The 26,453-nt window shown below is 43.8% G+C and overlaps 2 protein-coding genes across 2 annotated transcripts in view; both read right to left on the bottom strand.

Moving 5' to 3' along the window:
* The window catches only part of mrpl3 (mitochondrial ribosomal protein L3), a 5,885-nt gene extending 47 nt beyond the window's left edge, over positions 1–5,838 (bottom strand). Inside the window, exons 1-10 of the mRNA XM_083523426.1 lie at positions 5,610–5,838; positions 5,003–5,178; positions 4,819–4,910; positions 4,479–4,577; positions 1,924–2,023; positions 1,469–1,529; positions 683–794; positions 493–570; positions 291–368; positions 1–204 (exon numbers count right to left, since the gene is read on the bottom strand). The exon at positions 1–204 is cut by the window's left edge and continues 47 nt beyond it. Of these exons, the coding sequence (XP_083379552.1) occupies positions 64–204; positions 291–368; positions 493–570; positions 683–794; positions 1,469–1,529; positions 1,924–2,023; positions 4,479–4,577; positions 4,819–4,910; positions 5,003–5,178; positions 5,610–5,710 (1,038 nt within the window). The 5' untranslated portion in view covers positions 5,711–5,838 and the 3' untranslated portion in view covers positions 1–63. The remainder of the gene's footprint in view (positions 205–290; positions 369–492; positions 571–682; positions 795–1,468; positions 1,530–1,923; positions 2,024–4,478; positions 4,578–4,818; positions 4,911–5,002; positions 5,179–5,609) is intronic.
* Positions 5,839–10,415: 4,577 nt separating this feature from the next.
* cpne4b (copine IVb) overlaps positions 10,416–26,453 on the bottom strand; it is a 34,236-nt gene continuing 18,198 nt past the window's right edge. Inside the window, exons 8-16 of the mRNA XM_083523678.1 lie at positions 18,569–18,667; positions 18,298–18,384; positions 18,128–18,187; positions 17,242–17,375; positions 13,674–13,728; positions 13,465–13,516; positions 12,839–12,972; positions 12,311–12,547; positions 10,416–11,403 (exon numbers count right to left, since the gene is read on the bottom strand). Coding sequence (XP_083379804.1) covers positions 11,272–11,403; positions 12,311–12,547; positions 12,839–12,972; positions 13,465–13,516; positions 13,674–13,728; positions 17,242–17,375; positions 18,128–18,187; positions 18,298–18,384; positions 18,569–18,667 — 990 coding nt within the window. The 3' untranslated portion in view covers positions 10,416–11,271. The remainder of the gene's footprint in view (positions 11,404–12,310; positions 12,548–12,838; positions 12,973–13,464; positions 13,517–13,673; positions 13,729–17,241; positions 17,376–18,127; positions 18,188–18,297; positions 18,385–18,568; positions 18,668–26,453) is intronic.

Raw genomic sequence — 26,453 nt, 5'->3', positions numbered from 1 at the left:
ACTCGTTCCTCTCAGTCCAACAGCAAAAGCACTCTACACATGATCGTGTTGGAGGCCTGGACCTCATTCAGGTGTGGGTTCCCCGAACTGAAACAAGTCGTCTGCATACAGGTCCTCAGGGAGCTCCTCGTCATCAGTGAAGAAGGTGGGGAACGGAGGGTTCCTGTTCTTCAACACGTGTCGAGGGAGAATAGTGTCTCGGACCTGGAATAAAAGAGGGTAAGGAGGTCGTTGAAGAAACAAAGCAGAATATTGCAGTGTGTGTGTGTGTGTGTGTGTGTGATTTGTACCTTAACCAAGCAGTTTCGGTGGCCAGGAACCGAGCCATTCACATACAAGATGTTATGTTTGGTGTTCACCCTCCAAACCTGACCAGGAAGAACACACACATACACCTATTTTAAAATTCCTGGCTTTTCAACTCTAATACTTTCACACCTACAAGGACAAATCCCTGTGTGTGTGTGTGTGTGTGTGTGTGTGTGTGTGCACCTTCAGGCCAAAGCTTGTGTCATAAATGTTGCCCATTTTGCCTGGCATCTTCTTCCCTTTAAAAACTTTTGCAGGATCCTGTAGGGACACAAGATTCCAATTCATCCTCACATGAGACCAAATAACTCACTCTCACACTCTCACACTCTCACACTCTCACACTCTCACACTCTCACACTCACTTACTCACCCCTCCTGGTCCGAGAGCACCTGGTCTCCTGTGGGTTTTGGTTTGGCCGTGAGTAGCAGGCTGACCTTTAAAGCCCCAGCGCTTCATCACTCCCTGGAAGCCCTTTCCGATTCTGTCCAAACAGAAGATGATCACGTGACCACCTACAAGTTCCTCCTTAACACTTGGCACTTTATTAGGAACACCCACCATCACGTGTCATCATATATACGTACACACACACACACACACACACACACACACACACACACACACACACACACACACACACACACACACACACACACACACACACACACACACACAGATCAAGAGCTTTGGTCAGTTCAGCTTCACACCGAACATCAGCATAAGGACTTATGGTCTGAACATCAGATCTCTCGTATGCTTCCAGACCCCTGGATGTTTTTTGGGGACTTGAACCACGTCCTCCACCCTTCTAATGTTCGGCATAAACTTGGAAGTGCTTTTGGACCTGCAGGAGTTGACGCCATGCGATTGGCCGATCAAGAAATATTAGCGAAACTGGTGCTAAAGGGTGTCTCTGCATGCAGGGTTGCCAGGTTCTGCTCGCAATATCCTGCATTTAAAGCGGCTGTAGCCTGTCCATCATCGTTTGCTGCAAAAAACCCGCACGCATGTCTTTCCCTCTGCCTGGACGTCACGCCAAACTCACACACCCCACCCAAACCAGCGAGGCGGCACTTTTGTAAACAATAGGGATGTTTTTGTAATCGGTCTGAAGGAAATCAGCAGATCTTCCTGGAGTGTGTGTAGAGCGCTTACGTTTTGGCGGTGAGGTCCACGTACTGTCCGGGGCGGAAGTGTGCAGCATACAGGGGAGTGCCTAAACACACACAGAAACAGGAGGATCACTTTACTGATGATTAACATCCTAATGTAGCCTTAAAACACTTTATTCACTCGTATACACCCTTCTACAAAAGTAATGGAACAGCAATTCATCACAACCACTTCCTGAAACCCCCATGTGTGTAAACTGATTCCAGCAGCAGTGGAAGATCAGGGTGTGTGTGTTGCACTACCACCACCGTGCTTCACCCATCACCCTGGCAATCTTACTTCCAGAATGTTTGTGGATCGACTGGTTTCAACCTATTCTGAAAAATTTATGTATTAGGACTGTAGGAGACTTGGAGAAGAACCTGTACATCACTGACTCCTGACTGGCTCTGAGCACTGCAGCAGCATGAACTGGTCTTCAGGAGAAAGTATCTCACCTGGTTTGATGACAGCGTTTTCCGTCACGCTGAACGTGGTGAGCTTCTGTTTAGGAGGAACTCCGGCGTTGTGGAACTGCTCCAGGTACTCGCTGGACCTCTGAGTGAGGAAAGATGGAAAGTTCTCTAATCATTATTCATGAGGGTTATAAAGTTAGCACTTCACCTCCACTCCTTCATGTAAAAAAAAAACTACAAATTTTCTCATTAATAAACTGAAACCTGATAAAACAACTTTGTGTGGGTGTGTGTGTGTCATCCATCCATCAGTTTTATCAGGGGCTACTGCAGTGACAGCTTTCACTAAGACACATTCATCTTAATAAACCTAATCAATCAGAGAGAGAGAGAAAGAGAGAGAGAGAGAGAGAGAGAGAGAGAACTAGGAGGATGGAGTGTGAGAGCTGAGTGAAGTGGAAGGAGTTCAAAAGGACAAAACAAGCACAAACTAAACCACCTCTTTAATTCTCAGCAAGGTGACACACACACACACACACACACACACACACACACACACACACACACACACACACAGAGACATGAATAATAAGAAGGGAAGAGGGAGGTAGTGGGGTTATTGGGTAGTAAAGTAATAGGGTAGTGAGGCAGTGGGGTATTGAGGCAGTAAGTGGGCAGTGGGGTGGTGAGAGGGTAGTAAGGGGGCAGTGGGGTTGTGAGGCAGTGGAGTAGTTAGGCAGTGAGGGGCAGTGGTGTAGCGAGAGGGTAGTGAGGCAGTGAGGGGGCAGTGGGGTAGTGAGAGGGTAGTGAGGGGGCAGTGGCGTTTTGAGGCAGTGGGGTAGTTAGGCAGTGAGGGGCAGTGGGGTAGTGAGAAAGTAGTGAGGGGGCAGTGGGGTAGTTAGGCAGTGAGGGCCAGTGGGGTTGTGGGGCAGTTAGGCAGTGAGGGGCAGTGGGGTAGTGAGAAAGTAGTGAGGGGCAAGTGGGGTTGTGAAGCAGTGGGGTAGTTAGGCAGTGAGGGGCAGTGGTGTAGCGAGAGGGTAGTGGCGTTGTGAGGCAGTGGGGTAGTTAGGCAGTGAGGGGCAGTGGGGTGGTAAAAGGGTAGTGAGGGGGCAGTGGGGTTGTGAGGCAGTGGAGTAGTGAGGCAGTGGGGTAGTGAGAAAGTAGTGAGGGGGCAGTGGGGTTGTGAGGCAGTGGGGTAGTTAGGCAGTGAGGGGCAGTGGGGTAGTGAGAAAGTAGTGAGTGGGGAGTGGGGTTGTGAGGCAGTGGGGTAGTTAGGCAGTGAGGGGCAGTGGTGTAGCGAAAGGGTAGTGAGGCAGTGAGGGGGCAGTGGGGTAGTGAGGCAGTTGGGTAGTTAGGCAGTGAGGGGCAGTGGGGTAGTGAGAAAGTAGTGAGGGGCAGTGGTGTAGCGAGAGGGTAGTGAGGGGGCAGTGGGGTTGTGAGGCAGTGAGGGGCAGTGGGGTAGCGAGAGGGTATTGAGGCAGTGAGTGGGCAGTGGGGTTGTGAGGCAGTAAGGGGCAGTGGTGTAGCGAGAGAGTAGTGAGGCAGTGAGGGGGCAGTGGGGTAGTGAGAGGGTAGTGAGGGGGCAGTGAGGTTGTGAGGCAGTGGAGTAGTTAGGCAGTGAGGGGCGGTGGTGTAGCGAGAGGGTAGTGGCGTTGTGAGGCAGTGGGGTAGTTAGGCAGTGAGGGGCAGTGGGGTGGTAAAAGGGTAGTGAGGGGGCAGTGGGGTTGTGAGGCAGTGGAGTAGTGAGGCAGTGAGGAAGTGAGAGAGTAGTGAGGCAGTGAGGGGGCAGTGGGGTGGTGAGGGGGTAGTGAGGGGGCAGTGGGGTAGTTAGGCAGTGTGGGGCAGTGGGGTAGTGAGAAAGTAGTGAGGGGGCAGTGGGGTTGTGAGGCAGTGGGGTAGTTAGGCAGTGAGGGGCAGTGGGGTAGTGAGAAAGTAGTGAGGGGGGAGTGGGGTTGTGAGGCAGTGGGGTAGTTAGGCAGTGAGGGGCAGTGGTGTAGCGAAAGGGTAGTGAGGCAGTGAGGGGGCAGTGGGGTAGTTAGGAGGCAGTGGGGTGGTGAGAGGGTAGTGAGGGGGCAGTGGGGTTGTGAGGCAGTTGGGTAGTTAGGCAGTGAGGGGCAGTGGGGTAGTGAGAAAGTAGTGAGGGGCAGTGGTGTAGCGAGAGGGTAGTGAGGGGGCAGTGGGGTTGTGAGGCAGTGAGGGGCAGTGGGGTAGCGAGAGGGTATTGAGGCAGTGAGTGGGCAGTGGGGTTGTGAGGCAGTAAGGGGCAGTGGTGTAGCGGGAGAGTAGTGAGGCAGTGAGGGGGCAGTGGGGTAGTGAGAGGGTAGTGAGGGGGCAGTGAGGTTGTGAGGCAGTGGGATAGTTAGGCAGTGAGGGGCAGTGGGGTAATGAGAAAGTAGTGAGGGGGCAGTGGGGTTGTGAGGCAGTGGGAGGGCAATGGGGTGGTGAGGCAGTCAGGGGAAGTGGGGTAGTAAGGCAGTGGGGTAGTGAGGCGGTAGTGAGGCAGTCAGGGGCAGTGGGGTAGTAAGGCAGTGGGGTAGTGAGAGGGTAGTGAGGCGGTAAGGTTGTATCTACAAAAATAAAAGGGTTACTAAACTTACATGAAAGGGAGAGACGTTTTTCGCTCCAACAATCAGAGCAGCTGAAGTGCCGTTATACTCATCTTTAGGTATGTGTTTAATCACATGGCAGTCCTGCACCTAAAACACACACACACACACACACACACACACACACACACACACACACACACACGTCCTTTATTATACATGTAGCTAAGAAACATGAATGACATGACAAGAACATTAATTGTTCATTGTAAATGTGTGTATATGAGACTATCAGACTCCTGCTCTCTGAGGAACAGGGGAGGAAACTGAGGAGATCTTCTGTTTTCGGAGCTCACTACTACTGAGTCACTGTAACGACAGATGATGGTACCTGCAGCATGGTCACTACGTGCCGGTCTCCTGACTTGGTCCACACCGGCATCATCCCCAACTTTACAGCCACCAAGCCGACTCTCCGACTCTCTACACACACACACAAACACACACACACACACACACTAACTCTCTACAACAAAACACAAGCTCCAAATTGTGAGATGCAGTGTGAGACTCACGTTCGTCCCACACGTGTCGAGGCCAAGCTTCATCCTTCAGAGGGTTCAGTCTGGCTTCAGTCAGATCCTTAAAGTTCTCAGTCACTTCTCTCTTCAGGAACTCCACGTTATCTGCGGTCAGGTGTTCGTCCCACCATGTAGAAGTCTTTAAGCTCCTCATGCAGCCAATAACGACACTAACACACACACACACACACACACACACACACACACACACACACACACACACACACACACACACACGAGCAGGGTTATTATAAACCATAGTAATAGTGCAGGTGGAGATCAGTGTGTGGAGATACTTCAGATCCTGGAAGAAAGCAAGGGAGAGCAACACTGCAGAAGAACCTGCTTTTATTAATGAATATTAATTATTTTTTTATAATTATTATAATATTCTAATTAGAATATTATAATATAGATGTATTAGTGTAATTTACAGCACATGCACCTAATATACACAATCTATGCCTGTAGTATGCTGTAAAGGACTCAGTCTAGGACGGACGGACGGACGGACGGACGGACGGACGCACGCACGCACGCACGCACGCACACACACACACACACACACACACACACACACACACACACACACACCTCTTACCCTCCCGGTGATGCTCGTGCTTGTGTACCGGGAACAGTTACAGCCGCTGTGTTGATCAGAACATCACCGAGTCTGAGGAGTCTACAAATCCACACTGCCATGTTCACTTTAAACCCAAACACCTCAAACACACATCTCACACACACGCTATTCTCCCCGTTCTCCTGCCTGTCCTGAAATGTCACCACTGCGACTTCCGGTGTAACCGTCTAAGCCATCCGGCGGCTCTCCGCACATGATGCTTAGTTCCGCTCACATATTTGTTCCCTGTAATAAACAAGAGTATATATTTACCAGCATTAATTTACAATATTATTTCTAATAAATAAATCACAAAAATTCAATTACACAAGATTTTACTTTCACAGAGATTTTTAGCTCTTTATAAGGTTAATAACATTATATGATTCTGAGTGGTGAAGTGAAGAACACTGATGATCTTCATCATGGTTCCTGTTAGTGGATGGATTTATTTATTAGGCAGCAGGTGAACATTTCGTTCTCAAAGTTGATGTAAGAAGCAAAAAAAATGGCGAGCGTAAGAATTCGAGCAAGTTTTGACAAATTGTGACGTCTAGACGTCTGGTTCAAAGCGTTTTCAAAACTGCAGCTCTTGTGGTGTTCCTGGTCTGCAGTGGTCAGAATCTATCAAGAGTGCTTCAAGGAAGGAACAGTGGTGAACTGGTGACAGGGTTGTGGGCAACCAAGGCTCATTGAAGCACGTTGGGAGTGAATGCTGGTCCGTGTGGTCCGATCCAACAGATGATCTCCTGTAGCTCAAACTGATGAACAAGTTCATGCTGTTGATGATTAAGGGGTCACGACTGTTTTAGCAGTGAAGAGGGGTCATAAAGTTATGCCTGGTCGGTATCTAACAGTATCAGGTTGTATTTAACAAAATGATCTTCAGTGTTGTCCTTTCTGAATCGATCCACCTCTTAATCCCATCATTCTGACTTCACGTCTACAGAAATGATCAGTATTATAGAGAATTGCAGTAGAACAGAGCGCTGCATCACACGGGAATCTCACACAGTTAGACTGAATGTTATTACTAAAGCAAGAAACCCAATGAACACAATTCAACACGTCTCCTTTCACTGGAGCCACAACTGCACCTCCACATACATCATCTCCAGCAGAAGCATCGATATTCACCTCATCACATCACCCTGTGCATTGTTTCTGTTCATTACGGTTTTCCTGGGGATTTAAAATAAAGGTAAATTGTGTTTTTGTGCAAATTCTACAGAAAAGAAATTGCAAAAGTATAAACGGTTCTAAATGTATAAACTCGCGATCTGATTGGTTACACCAACAGCTTCAGGCAACATGGAGTTTATGATCTAAAAGACGGCCGTGCTGATCCTGCTGGACTTAGGTCAGACCTTTCACCATGGCAACATGTAATGTGATGGATGAAGTCTGATTAGATAGAAACTTGCTTGTTCACTGAATTTGAGGGAAAGTCTATGAAATGAAAAGAATATAAAATTGGGACTAATTTAATACATATTTATGGCAAAAAATGTAAAATGTTCAGGTCAGCAGAGAAGGTCTTACTGGCCCTGTTGGTCCACCACTGATGTCTGCAGGGATGACTGTGACCACAATGGCTCATTATTTTTGATGTTTATAATGATTAAAATAATAATAATTCCATAAATAATAATTCAGTGTCATAAATATTTAATTGTGACCTCAGGATGCCTCGGGATGGGTAGAGTTATGATATGTGATTATGGGTTATGATATGTGATGTGTGTTATGTGTAGAACTCGCTAAAAAGATACGTCTTTAATCTGCACTTAAACTGGGAGAGTGTGTCTGAGCCCTGAACACTGTCCGGAAAACTATTCCAAAGTTTAGAAACTAAATGTGAGAATGTTCTACCACCTTTAGTAGACTTTGCTATTCTAGGAACTAGAAGAGATAAACCATTTAGGGTTTTGTAGGTAAGTAGCAGTAGTTTGTAGTGTAGGGATGATAAAATTGGGGTTATATGGTGATATATGGCCCAAACTGTAGCTTTATTTATTAATTATGTAGGACAACCACCTAGTAATGTATTACAATAGTCCAGTCTGGAGGTCATGAATTCATGGATGAGCTTCTCTGAATCAGATTTAGACAACTGTCCATCATATTGTATAAGGATCATATGCAGGTTAGTGTGATACAAATACACAATGCCAGAGGAAATCCCAAATACTTTTTAACAGCCTACACTTTCACCTGCAGATCCTCACAGGGATTTAAGTTGGCTTATAGACGCCTGCATTAGCGACGATATGTGTCAGGAATTTGGATGTGTTTTATTACTTGGTGGATCATTTCAGAGACTTTGCCCTTGCCCTTGTGCCTCTGCCTCAAAGTAATATATGCTAATGTATGCGTCATAGATCCTCACAGTGAGCTGAGATGATAATTGAGGTCATAAAGGTATAGTGTAAAAGATTTATTTGGTTTAACACTGGTGTCCTGAACATCAGGAGTTAATGGTGGAGACGTTTTTAGTGAAGAAGAATGAATGATTCCAATGTTCTTCTTTAGATACAGAGTTTCTACATTTCTCTTTTCAGGCAGGCTTTCATCGCTGTTCACTGAGGGAAAAGTTCTGAGCTTTTGTTCTATGCTCGTTATTCGTTTGCTTTGTTGCTTCTCTGCTTTGACGATCCTCCGGTCATCAAATCTGATTTCTGATTGGCCAAATACACTCACAGTGCTGAAGAAGCCCTGGGACATGAAACTCCAACTACTCCACAATTAACAAATTTCAGCTTAACCACCATCATGGTCATCATGGACAGGTTCTTCGAAGCTTATCATCTGGTTCCTCCTTCTATGATTTTTGCTGTTATTACGGAATCCACAAAGATAAAGCTCAAGGAGTTCAGTTCACCTCACATGTTTAGAGAGTCGGCTTCAGTCTTCTGTCTATTGTCCACAGTGTCTCCATGATCTCTATAGTCACCCCATAGGAGCATACACAGTTTTATTGTTAATTGGATGAGATGAAGTGTTCAGACCTGAGCAGAAGAAGTGAGAAATGGTGTAACTCTCCATGAAGGATGTCAGATTCTCTCCATGAGCAATTATAATTGATAACCCTTCAGCAGAACCACACCAAAAATACAGGGTACTTAAAAGGACCTTTTCCCTGAGGTGGGATGATGGTGATGATGATGGTCAAAGCTGTAATTTACTTTTTTCCTTGATTTAAAGGGGAAAGGTCAGTGTGTGGGTTAATGGGTCATCTATTGATCTTCTGGACTGATATTCAAACTGTAGTGGGTCTAGACAGTGGGGAACAGAGTATCAGACAGAGGGTTTAAAGAAGTGGATGTTACAGGACAGGGAGGTGTTCTGGGGACAGGAATAATGGTAGAGGACTTTACACATGAGGGAACAACACACTGGTTGAGGGAGATGATAAAATGGTGGTGAAGACTGGTGCTGGTTATTTAACACCAGTGGGAGATATATTGTTGGTTTTGGGGATGTTTAACTGTTATTGTGGGGGATTTTGGTGCATTTATATAGTGGTTTTAAAGCCAAAAATTATTTTATTTGAGCAGCTAGAAGGCAGAAAGCTGGTGAATCTGCTCTGGGGATCGGTGTTATTCCTCTCTCTCACATCCTTTGCATTGGCTTTATGATCAGAGTGTTTAATATACATGAATGTGAAGGTAATTAAAAGGCTGTGGAGGATGTGTGGGAATGTATACACACACACACACACACACACACACACACACACACACACACACACACACACACACACACACGAATTTCAGAGCTGTTCTTGCCTCAGGTCTGTAAATCTACATTCTCATTATCGGTTAATAATAAATAATGTTAAAATAAATTTTAAAAAGCTTTTCAAGGGCAGTTATATTTCATATCATGAATATATATATATATATATAGTGTGTGTGTGGGTGTGTTTGTGTTTGTGTGTAAAAAAAAAACATCTGATGCTCCAATGTCTCAATTCTTTTATTGTCAACATGCAATATACAATGTAGTATCTGTAGTAAGTATGCACATGAGCACACACACAGCCGTACACACACACACACACACACACAGCCGTACACACACACACACACACACACACACACACACACACACACACACACACACACACACACACACACACACACACACACATATATGCATACAAAAGAAGGTTAGAGTGGAAAAGTGATCTACTGCGTTCTCAGCTACTTTCTCCAAACGTCTGCGGAAACGTTCTCGTTACAAATTGTTTAGAAATTGCACAAACAAAATGTCAACAATCATGTAGAAAAGAACAGAAGTTATCTAGAGTAAGGATCGATTCTCAGAGCTGTATAGGAATACTGATTAGGAGAGCTTGTAATAACCGCTACATACTGTACACCTATTCTCTTTATAACACAATAACACAACCGAAGTCCTAAACAGAACCTTAGGGTGTAGCAGGAAATCTCAGGTTCTCTCGGACTGTGTAGTCTTTCAGTTCCTGATGGTTTTTGTCACGTGGAACGTTAATCCTGACCGAGAATTGCACCGTAGCCTTTACAGCAAAGGAGCTTTACATGGTGTCACTCAAATCAAATACAGGAGATGTCCAGATCATGGATAGTGGTGGGATACTCTGACTGCAAATATCTAGATCAAAACAAGGCAAAATGATGTAAAAACTTTTTGCGCTTTAGTGCTTTTTAGTGCTACGTTAAAAATTAATAAATGAATAAATAAATAAATATTAATCGTATATATTACAAGATTAAAGTAAATACAAAAAATTATAAAAATAAAGTCAAAATATTATGAGAATAAATTCGTAGCAGTGTGAGAATAAAGTAGTGTTATTTTGAGAAAAATCACAGAATTGCGAGAAACATTTAGCAGTTCCACTGTGTGGAATTGGGTTAAATGCTAGTTTGGGTTAGGATTTAGCAGAAATTCTGCGACTTTATTCTTGTTAGTTTGATTTTTTTCTCAAAATATTACGACTTTAATCTCGACAATCTCGTAAATTTTTTTAAGCTAAAATAAAAAAACACTAAAATGTCGTCCTATCGTGGTCCTGAAGACGTCCACCAAGTTATGCATCAGTGTGCGAAAGTTGTTTCTGAAATAAAGCCAAACTTCCTGTTTGCAGGATTTAGCTGATGAATCTTGTCCAGGTTGGACAGAAAATGACGTGTGCGTGTGAGTTCAATGCACAAAATATGCAACATCCAGGTGGAAAATGCGATCAGGTTCATCCAGAGATTCCAGCCACACTTCCAGTCTGGCTTTTAAATGTCAAACACAAGCTATAAAAATATACAACTATTCTTCCATATTAGGTGCAAATTGACCTGATGGTGGCGCTGGAGCATTGGTTGGACACAAGCAGGATTTGGAGGGAATTTTCCTTTGACCCTCCACCATCAGTGAACCAAATTTCACCATTTTCTACCCAACATCTTCACCAGAAGATGCAGAAGAAGAATGGAAAGTGAGAATTGGATAAAAATATTAACAATAATAACAATATTAATAATAATTATAATAATAATAATATTGATGATACTAAATGGTATGTGTGTGCGTGTGTGTGTGTGTGTGTGTGTGTGTGTGTGTGTGTGTGTGTGTGTTCGTCGTCTCCCGGTGAGGTCGGTGTGCTTCAGGGACTGAACGCTCTGGAAGACTCGAAGTCGGACATACATTTGGGTTTGATGCCTTTGCTGTTGTAATAATCCACCACCTGATTGGGCACCTCGGCCAGCACGCTCTTCGCCAGCGCCGCAGGAGAAGCCTGAGAAAAGGGACGAGAGAAACGGAGAAGAAAGTGAGATGTCACACTGGGAAGAAGGTGAAACGGATGAGGGGGGGGTCACTCTCATTTCACTCTGTCTGCAAAACAGGTAGAAAACGAGACAGCAGGACAATGCTAAAAATAAAATCTGCATGCACTGGGGCAGTATGTGTATGGACACACACACACACACACACACACATACACACACACACACACACACACACACACACACACACACACACACACACACACACACACACACCTGGAGTCTCTGGCACTAACATGAGTTTCATATCAACACTGAGCTTCAGGACTGTTTGAGGTGACCCGAATCCAGCAGGCCTGATTTGCTCCTGTACACCATGATGGATTTTGGGGGCGGAGTCAGGTTGAATCAGGGGCGGAGTCTGGGCAGGTGGGGAGCGGAGTTTGAGCGGATCAGGGGGAGGAGTCCGAGCGGCTCGGGGGTGGAATCGGGGGCAGATCGGGGGCGCAGATTGCCTGTCTAAGCAAGTTTGTGTTCCGAGGGTACCACAGCGTGGCCGTTCTGCTTTTTAATGACATGCCACGTTCGATTAAACGCGCCACAATGTTCTGCCCGACATAAAACCTCGCTGTTGCCGAAAGAGGACACGTCAACACAACGTTTCCTGCAGCGCCTCTTAATCCTGTTTATTCTCCCCCGTGTTCAGTAATTACTACAACGCAGGGAACACATGGAAATATTCTATAATTACATGAATAATGATAATAAAAGGCGGCTGATTTTTATCATCTCAAAATATGTTCAACCTCATCGCTTGCATGGAGAGTGAAGATCAGGAGGAAATCAAAGTCACCCGGTCTTGGGCATGTGTATGATAAACTTCCTGAGGGACGTTTTTTTGTTTTGACCCACACTCACGTGTTTGAAGTTCCGGAAGGGCACGAACTGGACGATGTCACGGAGGACGGGTTCTCCTTTGGGCGAGCGCAGGATGCCGTCGTCGCCGTCCAGCATCTGCATGTCGCTGAAGTCCGCGCTGCCGATTCCCACTATGATCACGGACATAGGGAGGTGGGAGGCGTGGACGATGGCCTCACGCGTGTCTGCCATGTCAGTTATAACCCCATCGGTCAGTATCAGCAGAATGAAATACTCCTAGAGTGTGTGTGTGTGTGGGAGGGAGAGATGCTCATAAGATCCAGGCCATAATGTGAAATGCGCAGGTTAAGGAAGAACAATTAAAATCTTTCAGACGAGTGAGAATTCCGAGATTACACACATTTCAGGAATTTCAGGCAGTCTACTGATGTCTACAGATTACAGCTAAGCGTCACACTGATAACGGTAACTGATATATATATGTTTAATAAAATGAGCTACAATAAACTGGAACTAAAGCTGAATTCTCCCTCTTGAACCCCTAGTAGATGTAAAAAGGCTCCACACCATGGCCTCCTTGGTGTGCATCTCCTCGGAAGCAGAGTTGGCGACTTTCTGGATGATCGGTGCGATGTTAGTGGGGCCATACAGCTGGATCTTAGGCAGGCAGTTTTGATAAGCTTCCACAACTCCTTGAATACCTGGAAGAAAAGAGAACATGCCAGATATATCTGTTACTGTGGTTGTAGGAACTCTTGGACATCCTGCTGAGAAAGGCATTCATACAGCCATCAGTTTCCTGGAATTCTCAGGATGTTCTCCAACCCTGATCCTCGGACCACACAAACATAAATCACTAGGGTGAACATGTGACTATTCAAAGAGTTCCTCAGGTGATGTTTCATCTGTCATGTGTCTAAGCTTGTGTCATGACGGATTCTAAGATCTCTTGTGGGAAAACCTTGGTTTTTGTGAAGAGACGCATCCTCGGATTATGTTAGAAAAAGTATGAAAGATCGGAGCTGCTTGGTGTGTGACACGGCCCAGCTGTGTGTGTATGTGTGTGTGTGTGTGTGAGAGATCCGTTCACTTCACACGTACAGATTAGTGTGGAATCTGAACATTTTACATTAACTCCGGTGTACGTGCACAAACACACACACGCACACACACACACACACACACACACTTACCAGCACACTCAGGGTTGTCCTCATCAAAGTTCACAGCAAAATCATGGGAGACCTTGAGAAGAAGGAAACTGCAATGAAATGACCCTGAGAGAAACCTGATGCTCTATTGTATTTTGCTGGTCACTTTTTTTTTTTTACACCTGAACTATTCCAAACACAAAGAAGGAATTGTTCCAGCTGTGGAATGGATGGAGGTGCAGGAGACTTACTTTGAAGTCAGGTGGGATCTGCGCTCCGAAGCCGAACGCCGGAAACATTTTATCGCTGAAACCAGAAGAGGTGAGAATAAAGATAACGACCTCTGTAAGGGTCAGATATAATTGGCTCGGCGCTCGAATGATGCAGGATGTACATCAATCACAGCGTCTATAGATTTCGGTTGCGTGTAATGTGAGAATGAATCTGATCTACAGGGCTTTAGGGGAAAAAAATCCCACCAGATGGTTGCATTATTAATCAGCAGGAGTATCTTTTTCAGTAATCCAAATCCAGGAAATCATGAAAATATATATATATATCTTCTTCTTCTTCTTTCGGCTGCTCCCATTAGGGGTCGCCACAGCGGATCATCCGTCTCCATACCACCCTGTCCTCTATATCTGCCTCTTTTACACCAACTACCTGCATGTCTTCCCTCACCACATCCATGAACCTCCTCCTTGGCCTTCCTCTTTTCCTCCTACCTGGTGGCTCCATCTTCAGCATTTTTCTACCAATATAATTCATGTCCCTTCTCTGCACATGTCCAAACCATCTCAATCTCGCCTCCCTCACCTTGTCACCAAAACATCCTACATGTGCTGTCCCTCTAATAAACTCATTTCTAATCTTGTCCATCCTCGTCACTCCCAACGAAAACCTCAACATCTTCAGCTCTGCTACCTCCAGCTCCACCTCCTGTCTTTTACTCAATGCCACTGTCTCTAATCCATACAACATCGCAGGTCTCACCACAGTCCTATAAACTTTCCCTTTCATTCTTGCAGATACTCTTCTATCACAAATCACTCCTGTCACTCTTCTCCACCCACTCCACCCTGCCTGCACTCTTTTCTTTACTTCTCTAACACACTCTCCATTACTTTGCACTGTTGACCCCAGGTACCTGAACTCCTCCACCTTCTCCACCTCTTCTCCCTGCAACCGCATCACTCCACTGCCCTCCCTCTCATTCACACACATGTACTCTGTCTTACTCCTACTGACTTTCATTCCACTTCTCTCCAGCGCATATCTCCACCTCTCCAGGCTCTTCTCAACCTGCTCTCTACTCTCACCACAAATCACAATATCATCTGCAAACATCATAGTCCAGGGAGACTCCTGTCTGACCTCGTCCGTCAACCTGTCCATCACCACTGCAAACAGGAAAGGGCTCAGGGCCGATCCTTGATGCAGTCCAACCTTCACCCTGAACCGGTCTGTCGTACCTACTGCACACTTTACTGCCGTCACACTGTCCTCATACATGTCCTGTACCACCCTCACATACTTTTCTGACACACCTGACTTCCTCATACAATACCACAACTCCTCTCTCCACCCTGTCGTACGCTTTCTCTAAATCCACAAATACACAATGCAATTCCTTCTGTCCTTCTCTATACATCTCCATCAACATCCTCAAAGCAAATAAGGCATCTGTGGTGCTCTTCCTCGGCATGAAACCATACTGTTGCTCACAGATGGTCACCTCTTCTCTCAGCCTGGCTTCCACTACTCTTTCCCATAACTTCATGGTGTGACTGATCAACTTAATTCCCCTGTAGTTACTGCAGGTCTGCACATCTCCCTTATGCTTAAAGATCGGTACCAGCACACTCCTTCTTCATTCCTCAGGCATCCTCTCCCCTTCCAGAATCCTGTTAAACAATCTGGTTAAAAACTCCACTGCCATCTCTCCTAAACATCTCCACGCTTCTACCGGTATGTCATCTGGTCCAACCGACTTTCCATTCTTCATCCTCTTAATCGCTGCTCTCACTTACTCCTTACTAATCCTATCTACATCCTGCTTCACCAACTCCACATCCTCCAACCTTCTCTCTCTCTGATTTTCCTCATTCATCAGCTGCTCAAAATACTCCCTCCATCTTCTCAACACACTCTCCTCACTAGTCAACACATTTCCCTCTCCATCCTTTATTGCTCTAACTTGCAGTACATCCTTCCCAGCTCGGTCCCTCTGCTTGGCCAATCGGTATAAATCCTTTTCTCCTTCCTTAGTGTCCAACCTCTTATACAGTTCCTCATATGCCTTTTCCTTGGCTTTCGCCGCATCCCTTTTAACCTGCTGCCGCATCTCCTTGTACTCCTGCCTACTTTTCTCATCACTCTGTCGATCCCACTTCTGTTTTGCCAACCTCTTTCCCCTAATGCTCTCCTGCACTTCCTCATTCCACCACCACGTCTCCTTGTCTTGCTTTCTATTTCCAGATGTCACACCAAGTACTTTTCTAGCTGCCTCCCTCATCACTCCTGCAGTAGTTGCCCAATCATCCGGCACCTCTTCACCACCACCGAGCCCCTGTCTGACCTCTTCCCTGAACCTCACACTACACTCTTCCTCCTTCAGTTTCCACCATCTTATTCTTCTTTCAAACCTTACCTTCCTCCTCTTCTTCTTCGCCTCCAAAACCATCCTACAGACCACCATCCGATGCTGTCTAGCTACACTGTCCCCCGCCAACACCTTACAGTCTCCAATCTCCTTCAGGTTGCATCTCCTACACAGAAGATAATCCACCTGTGTGCACCTTCCTCCACTCTTATACGTCACCCTATGATCCTCCTTCTTCTTAAAATACGTGTTCACCACTGCCATTTCCATCCTTTTAGCAAAATCTACCACCATCTGCCCTTCCACATTCCTCTCCTTAAAACCATACCTACCCATCACCTCCTCATCACCTCTGTTCCCTTCACCTACATGCCCATTAAAGTCTGCCCCAATCACCAATCGTTCTTTCCTAGGTACACCATCTACCACTTCATCTAATTCACTCCAGAATCTTTCTTTCTCCTCCATCTCACAGCCAACTTGTGGAGCATAGGCACTGATGACATTTATCATCATCCCTTCAACTTCCACCTTCACGATCATCACCCTATCAGAAACTCTCTTCACCTCCACTACACTCTTACTGTACGCTTCCTTCAGAATCACCCCTACACCATTTCTCTTCCCATCCACACCATGATAAAACAGTTTATACCCACCTCCAATGTTCCTGGCCTTACTCCCTTTCCACTTGGTCTCCTGAACACACAACACATCTACCTTTCTTCTCTCCATCATATCAGCTATCTCTCTCCCTTTACCCGTCATAGTACCAACATTTAAAGTACCAACCCGAACCTCTACTCTCCTACACTGCTCCTTTTCCTGCCGTCTCTGTAGACGCCTTCCTCCGTTCCTTCTCCTCCTTCGGCCAACAGTAGCCCAATTTCCACCGGTACCCTGTCGGCTAACGATACCTGTGGCGGTCGTTGTTAACCCGGGCCTCGACCGATCCGGTATGAAATTCTCATTTGTGATCCGCATATTTGATTTGGCGCATGTTTTACGCTGGATGCCCTTCCTAACGCAACCCTCCCCATTTACCCGGGCTTGGGACCGGCACTAAGAGTACACTGGCTTGTGCCCCCCTAATGGCTGGGTTATATATATATATATATATATATATATATATATATATATATATATATATATATATATATATATATATATATATATAAAGGAACAAATCCTGCTCTCCTGCTATTGGTGTAAGTTACCTGTCGTAGTCCTGGCAGATCTCACCTACTGCCACCAGGGCCTTGAGGTACTCATTGGGCTGGTAGGGGTGGATGTAGTGGAGAGAACAGCTGTTCCGTGGGTCACCGTTTGAGGCAGTGAAATCAATCGCCACCTACAGAAAGGTACATCCACCAATTACGTACACAGAAACAACAAGAACATCCCAGGAACTACAACTTTCCCCCTCCCAACTACAGCACAATAATACTTCTCTTCATATCATGGCCAGTGTAAATGGTGGATTGCGATTGGCTGAAAGTTTAGGTGTGTTTTCAGAGCCTTGTGAATACGCTGCTTATAAACATACGTAGTCATCGTAACATTCATGATTCGGAGCAGCGGAATTGTACCGCTCACCTTTTGAAAACACTTGGGGCATCATGAAATGAAAAACACAACAAAGGAAACCCAGAACTGTCGAGCAGCTAGAATTCTGTATCAGACACATATGGGACAACATTCCTCTCAAAAAACTTCAGCAACTGGTCTCCTCAGATGGACATCATGTGATGCTACACGGAGAGAAACATGGCCCTGCAGCCATCAAATTCTAAATGATCTTTCGTTAAAATGGTACATATCTTCAGTTTAAACATTTAATGTTATTTTGTTTTGTGAATTCTGAATAAAATATGGGGTTTATGAGATTTAAAGATTATTGCATACTGGTTTTATTTTCATTTTTACAATCACAGCTAGTTGTGAGGCCTTACACCATCATAATGCTTTCGGGCCGTTCTTTATCTCCACACGGTGCACTGATATGAACTCCTCATCAGATCTGGTTTATGTAAATAGAGTATTTTAGCTGGTTTTCTGAAAGTTGCATTGGTTTGATGTAATTCAGACATCGGAGTCACTTACTGTGAACTGGATCTGACATCCTCCCATTATATAATCCAGAAAGGAGTGCATTTTTATTATCTAGATGGGAAAAAAAGCATTAAGAGTGTCGTTACATATTTAAGATGTCCACAGGTTTTGTACAGGTCCTTCTCGACTGACTTTCTGTGCAACACAGACAGCGTCTTCACCTTACACTGAGTCAGGATCACCATGCCCGAGTTTCGGTAATTCTTCTTTTTCACCTGGTACTTGGGATTGATGCATTCCCACTGAATCTGTGGGTGAGAAACACAGGAATGGCTCATTAAACACACGGAATCTGCCTACAGAGAATAATAATAACTGCATGTGACACTGTTTATATTTAATTGAATGTTGATGCATTTATTTGGGGTGTGTGTGTGTGTGTGTGTGTGTGTGTGTGTGTGTGTGTGTGTGTGTGTGACTTAGTATATTAACCAGTTTTCCATCCATAGCGGTCTTCAACTCTTTAAAGGTAGTCTGGAATTCTCCAATAAAGTCATGCTTTCCATTCGAATCCCAGTCCCAAACAGTACACTGAAAAAAACAAGAGAATAAAAAAAGAAAAAAATCCAGTGGGATTGAAGATGAATGTTCCTGTCAGGAAGGTCAGAAGATCAGGTTACCATATATAACCTGTATTTTATTAACCTTTAGTTGAAGTGATAACCTGAGTGAGCAGTGCATTTTTCTAAAAAGGATTTAGTGTATTATGTATAGGGTGTAGTGTATATACAGTGAGTATATTTTGTATGGAATATATAGTATATGTATAGTGTATAAAGTATTATATATGTATAGTGTATAATGTGTATAGAGTACATTCTATAGTTTATAGTGTACAGGGTATAGAGTATAGTGTGTATAAGGTACAGGGTGTAGGGTATAGTGTATAGAGTATAGTGTGTATAAGGTACAGGGTGTAGGGTATAGTGTATAGAGTATAGTGTGTATAAGGTACAGGGTGTAGGGTATAGTGTATAGAGTATAGTGTGTATAAGGTACAGGGTGTAAAGTATAGTGTATAGAGTATAGTGTGTATAAGGTACAGGGTGTAAAGTATAGTGTATAGAGTATAGTGTGTATAAGGTACAGGGTGTAGGGTATATTGTATAGAGTATAGTGTGTATAAGGTACAGGGTGTAAAGTATAGTGTATAGAGTATAGTGTGTATAAGGTACAGGGTGTAGGGTATAGTGTATAGAGTATAGTGTGTATAAGGTACAGGGTGTAGGGTATAGTGTATAGAGTATAGTGTGTATAAGGTACAGGGTGTAGGGTATATTGTATAGAGTATAGTGTGTATAAGGTACAGGGTGTAGGGTATAGTGTATAGAGTATAGTGTGTATAAGGTACAGGGTGTAGGGTATAGTGTATAGAGTATAGTGTGTATAAGGTACAGGGTGTAGGGTATAGTGTATAGAGTATAGTGTGTATAAGGTACAGGGTGTAGGGTATAGTGTATAGAGTATAGTGTGTATAAGGTACAGGGTGTAGGGTATAGTGTATAGAGTATAGTGTGTATAAGGTACAGGGTGTAGGGTATAGTGTATAGAGTATAGTGTGTATAAGGTACAGGGTGTAGGGTATAGTGTATAGAGTATAGTGTGTATAAGGTACAGGGTGTAGGGTATAGTGTATAGAGTATAGTGTGTATAAGGTACAGGGTGTAGGGTATAGTGTATAGAGTATAGTGTGTATAAGGTACAGGGTGTAGGGTATAGTGTATAGAGTATAGTGTGTATAAGGTACAGGGTGTAGGGTATAGTGTATAGAGTATAGTGTGTATAAGGTACAGGGTGTAGGGTATAGTGTATAGAGTATAGTGTGTATAAGGTACAGGGTGTAGGGTATAGTGTATAGAGTATAGTGTGTATAAGGTACAGGGTGTAGGGTATAGTGTATAGAGTATAGTGTGTATAAGGTACAGGGTGTAGGGTATAGTGTATAGAGTATAGTGTGTATAAGGTACAGGGTGTAGGGTATAGTGTATAGAGTATAGTGTGTATAAGGTACAGGGTGTAGGGTATAGTGTATAGAGTATAGTGTGTATAAGGTACAGGGTGTAGGGTATAGTGTATAGAGTATAGTGTGTATAAGGTACAGGGTGTAGGGTATAGTGTATAGAGTATAGTGTGTATAAGGTACAGGGTGTAGGGTATAGTGTATAGAGTATAGTGTGTATAAGGTTCAGGGTGTAGGGTATAGTGTATAGAGTATAGTGTGTATAAGGTACAGGGTGTAGGGTATAGTGTATAGAGTATAGTGTGTATAAGGTACAGGGTGTAGGGTATAGTGTATAGAGTATAGTGTGTATAAGGTACAGGGTGTAGGGTATAGTGTATAGAGTATAGTGTGTATAAGGTACAGGGTGTAGGGTATAGTGTATAGAGTATAGTGTGTATAAGGTACAGGGTGTAGGGTATAGTGTATAGAGTATAGTGTGTATAAGGTACAGGGTGTAGGGTATAGTGTATAGAGTATAGTGTGTATAAGGTACAGGGTGTAGGGTATAGTGTATAGAGTATAGTGTGTATAAGGTACAGGGTGTAGGGTATAGTGTATAGAGTATAGTGTGTATAAGGTACAGGGTGTAGGGTATAGTGTATAGAGTATAGTGTGTATAAGGTACAGGGTGTAGGGTATAGTGTATAGAGTATAGTGTGTATAAGGTACAGGGTGTAGGGTATAGTGTATAGAGTATAGTGTGTATAAGGTACAGGGTGTAGGGTATAGTGTATAGAGTATAGTGTGTATAAGGTACAGGGTGTAGGGTATAGTGTATAGAGTATAGTGTGTATAAGGTACAGGGTGTAGGGTATAGTGTATAGAGTATAGTGTGTATAAGGTACAGGGTGTAGGGTATAGTGTATAGAGTATAGTGTGTATAAGGTACAGGGTGTAGGGTATAGTGTATAGAGTATAGTGTGTATAAGGTACAGGGTGTAGGGTATAGTGTATAGAGTATAGTGTGTATAAGGTACAGGGTGTAGGGTATAGTGTATAGAGTATAGTGTGTATAAGGTACAGGGTGTAGGGTATAGTGTATAGAGTATAGTGTGTATAAGGTACAGGGTGTAGGGTATAGTGTATAGAGTATAGTGTGTATAAGGTACAGGGTGTAGGGTATAGTGTATAGAGTATAGTGTGTATAAGGTACAGGGTGTAGGGTATAGTGTATAGAGTATAGTGTGTATAAGGTACAGGGTGTAGGGTATAGTGTATAGAGTATAGTGTGTATAAGGTACAGGGTGTAGGGTATAGTGTATAGAGTATAGTGTGTATAAGGTACAGGGTGTAGGGTATAGTGTATAGAGTATAGTGTGTATAAGGTACAGGGTGTAGGGTATAGTGTATAGAGTATAGTGTGTATAAGGTACAGGGTGTAGGGTATAGTGTATAGAGTATAGTGTGTTTAAGGTACAGGGTGTAGGGTATAGTGTATAGAGTATAGTGTGTATAAGGTACAGGGTGTAGGGTATAGTGTATAGAGTATAGTGTGTATAAGGTACAGGGTGTAGGGTATAGTGTATAGAGTATAGTGTGTATAAGGTACAGGGTGTAGGGTATAGTGTATAGAGTATAGTGTGTATAAGGTACAGGGTGTAGGGTATAGTGTATAGAGTATAGTGTGTATAAGGTACAGGGTGTAGGGTATAGTGTATAGAGTATAGTGTGTATAAGGTACAGGGTGTAGGGTATAGTGTATAGAGTATAGTGTGTATAAGGTTCAGGGTGTAGGGTATAGTGTATAGAGTATAGTGTGTATAAGGTACAGGGTGTAGGGTATAGTGTATAGAGTATAGTGTGTATAAGGTTCAGGGTGTAGGGTACAGTGTGCAGAATACAAGGAATAAGGTATAATGTGTATAGAGTACAAGGGTGTAGGGTATAGTGTGTATAGGGCACAGCCCCACCTGCAGCACCACACCCCCACCTACCACATCCCACCCCAACCTGCAACACCACATTCCCACCTACCACAATACACCTCCACTATGCCACATCACACCCCCACCTGCAACACCACACCCCCACCTTCAACACCATACCCCCACCTGCCACACCACACCCCACCTGCTAAATCATGCCCCCACCTGCAGCACCACACCCCCACCTGCAACACCCCACCGCACATGCAAAATCATGCCCGCACCTGCAACACCAAGCCTCATGAGTTACATCAACCCCCCACTTTCCACATCACCCCCCCACCTCTCCACCACAGTGTGTGAGATGTTCTAGATTGGATCAGTGTTGCAGGATGAGTCAGATATGAAATAATTTCAATATATTAATTTCACAAAACCCACACCATGAGAACGACACACTATCTAAGTGTCAAACTTTGGAAGTCTGAATCAGTGTCCAGGCAGAAGACGAGTATGTGAATATGTGCTGCTTTAATGACAGACAATTGAGTCACAATCAGAAGGAATGGTTACCGTCCCTGCTACAAATGTTTCACTTAATGCTTAACACGACAAAGAATTAATCATAAAGTAGCAACAGCGCGTGTGTGTGTGTGTGTGTGTGTGTGTGTGTACACACAGGAAGACCGTACCGTGTAGCCTCAATGCCGATGAATCTTTAATGAGGAGACATTAGCAGGGGGTAATCAAAATTTGAAAGCCGTTTAAAATATTAATACAAAGATGCTGTGGTTGACTTTTCCTCACTGTCCTGAGATCCCTGATCTCTTCTTCAGGTCTAATATCCATGCAAAAAACAACACAATAAACAAGATAACGTTCTCAGGAGATGAATTACTGGTCTGCACATGTGGCAATGATTGGTAAAGCATCTAACAATCTAATCTAATCCTGAGTCTAGATGAGGAAGTAGCTTTAGTACATTAGGACACAGCTGAGGAACATATCAGGTGGTATCAGGCTGTACTGATCGATGCGTGCAAACGTGAAGTTCTGCGTGAACCTGGGCAAACCTGCCACAGAGAGATCAGGCCCCAAAAACACCCAGGAGCTGCTTGACACTCTTCGAAAAGAAGACTTCCAGGACACGTTTCAGAAGAACATTGGGGGCGCTGTGTTGCTGTGCAAGGGGACTGTTTTGAAGGTGCAGGTCTCTGTTTGAGAATGAACCAGTCATCAATAGGTCTAGAAAGTGACTCAGGTTTCTTTCTCAGCTCTGTATTCACTTCGATTTCCTATGGCTGAGCACTGCTGCAATGATCAGTATATACCACAGACCAATCAGAAAGGGTAAAGACTATCACATGCTCCCTCTGAGATGTGCTCCTGCTGTGTTATGGGTGGTGTAACACACATTTAAATGGAAGCACCATCCTCAATTTTCTGCTTCTTACACCTGTGATTGGATAGAGTCCCTGTGATTGGTAGGACAGAGCCATCCCTTTATCCCCCATCCCCCCCTCCCTCCATCCATCCATCCCTCCTCCCTCTATCCTGCCTGCAGCCTGGATTGTTGGATTCAAACTCGTAACCTCCGTCTGATAATCTCCCCTGTTGCACCTCTTAACGGTGTATTAATTAAACAATGCACACACACATCGCCTCTTGAAGTGAAATTGGAGGTGTCCTCGCGCCTTTCCGAGCATGCTGCGTAATCAGCTCGGGAATATTCCAACGAAAAAAATGGGCTCATCTTTATTTATGACTGACTGCCGTTCCACTTGATCATGCTGCTGTTACTCCGGAGAATCCACATAAACATTTAGAGTCAATCAGCATGCTGAGTCAATGAGTTCGATAAGCACTCGACCCATTCCTCCACACACACCCACACACACCCACACACACACACACACACACACACACACACACACACACACACACACACACACACAGCAGTAATGAAGCACTCAGACTCTGGACCTGCTCCACATTCCACCTGTAACCTGACATGGAATTGAGATTGAAAAAACTTTGCCTTGAAACCTTTATGTGGGATGTTCTGATATCATGTACACCCCCAAAGGTTTTCCTCTGAGGGCCACATAATGTTTCCTTTCTTTAATGGGGGTCTGTAACAGCAAATGCCACGTGCCCGAGTGACTACCAGTGGTATTGTGGAGATTTTATTATGACTTTTTTTTTATTAATTCCTATTAAAATCCTTTACTTGTTTTAAAACAAGTTATATAAAAAATCAGATTTTAAAATGGATACTGAATACACAAAACAAAAAAAAACTCCATGTAAAATAGTAGTGGATTTATTATTATAAAAAAAAAAGGACTGAATCATGACACTGTTCTAAAAGACATAAATATGAATATATTTATTAATAAATATTCATGACCTCTATTAAAAACTACAGGACATTTAAACCCCTCAATTATTAGATAAAGATATGATATGAGTAAAAACATCTATTTAAAAGGACATTTTTAAACATATGTATCCGACATCGTCCACATGTGTGTGTGTGTGTGTGTGTGTGTGTGTGTGTGTGTGTGTGTGTGTGTGTGTGTGTGTGCGCGCGCGCGCGCGCAGTGTGGGTGGGGGGGGGTTATCACTCCATCACCTTTATCAAGCAACACTTAAAGCCATTGAAGTAGAACTGAAATATCTATCTATCTATCTATCTATCTATCTATCTATCTATCTATCTATCTATCTATCTATCTATCTATCTATCTATCTATCTATCTATCTATCTATCTATCTATCTATCTATCCATTCCTCCATCCATTTATTTTAAATTCATAAACCTGGATTTGATTGACAGATCGAGAGCAGGTTCTTCAGCAGGTAGTGCCGCTCTGATCCATGGTTCGATCCTGAGCTCGGGCCGCTGTTTAAATGGAGTTTCTCTGCACCCACTAGAGAATAAGAAGCCGGTTTCATCCTCTACACATAATTACTGAGAGAGAGAACAGTCAGGAACCAGAATATTAAACTGCACCATGTGCTGTCGGTGTAAATGGACAATGTGGAGTGCTTTTAGAACAATTGATGCTTCATAATCCGACCACATTCAAGAGTACGATTACACCGCATATACCTTTAAGTGGAAAATTTTACAGAAGTTTAACATGCTTTTGTGAATCATTTATTTAGAAATAAATATTTGTAATATTATGTTAGGAAATGTGAGGGTGTGTATTTAATCAGTAAACACATTACATGCGCGATGATGGGGCTGTGTATCGGCAAGTATCTGCGACACGATACAAATCACAATCACAATACAGCGGCTGAGATATGATTTGTTGCGATAAGAATGATGAGACTCTCTTATTGGAGAAATAGGAATCATTTTAGGGAATCTGTCATTAAAAACACATCATCATATGCAATACTTAGCAAAAAAAAACTATTATTTATCCAGAACACAGTGTATTAATGTGATCAATTCATTAATTACAGTGAGGAAAATAAGTATTTGAACACCCTGCTATTTTGCCTGTTCTCCTACTTAGAAATCATGGAGGGGTCTGAAATTGTTATCGTAGGTGCATGTCCACTGTGAGAGACATAATCAAAAATAAAATAAAATCCAGAAATTACAATGTATGATTTTTTAACTATTTATTTGTATGATACAGCTGCAAATAAGTATTTGAACACCTGAGAAAGTCAATGTTAATATTTGGTACAGGAGCCTGTGTTTGCAATTACAGAGGTCAAACGTTTCCTGTAGTTTTTCACCAGGTTTGCACACACTGCAGGAGGGATTTTGGCCCACTCCTCCACACAGATCTCTAGATCACTCAGGTTTCTAGCCTGTCGCTGAGAAACACGGAGTTTGAGCTCCCTCCAAAGATTCTCTATTGGGTTTAGGTCTGGAGACTGGCTAGGCCACGCCAGAACCTTGATATGCTTCTTACAGAGCCACTCCTTGGTTATCCTGGCTGTGTGCTTCGGGTCATTGTCATGTTGGAAGACCCAGCCTCGACCCATCTTCAGTGCTCTAACTGAGGGAAGGAGGTTGTTCCCCAAAATCTCGCAATACATGGCCCCGGTCATCCTCTCCTTAATACAGTGCAGTTGCCCTGTCCCATGTGCAGAAAAACACTCCCAAAGCATGATGCTACCACCCCCATGCTTCACAGTAGGGATGGTGTTCTTGGGATGGTACTCATCATTCTTCTTCCTCCAAACACGTTTAGTGGAATTATGACCCAAAAGTTCTATTTTGGTCTCATCTGACCACATGACTTTCTCCCATGACTCCTCTGGATCATCCAAATGGTCATTGGCAAACTTAAGACGTGCCTGGACATGTGCTGGTTTAAGCAGGGGAACCTTCCGTGCCATGCATGATTTCAAACCATGACGTCTTAGTGTATGACCAACAGTAACCTTGGAAACGGTGGTCCCAACTCTTTTCAGGTC

This window comes from Silurus aristotelis (assembly GCF_946808225.1).
Source record: "Silurus aristotelis genome assembly, chromosome: 21".
NCBI classification, from domain to species: domain Eukaryota; kingdom Metazoa; phylum Chordata; class Actinopteri; order Siluriformes; family Siluridae; genus Silurus; species Silurus aristotelis.
The sequence above is the reverse complement of the archived record's forward strand: the minus strand, read 5'-3'. Positions and strand labels throughout refer to the sequence as shown.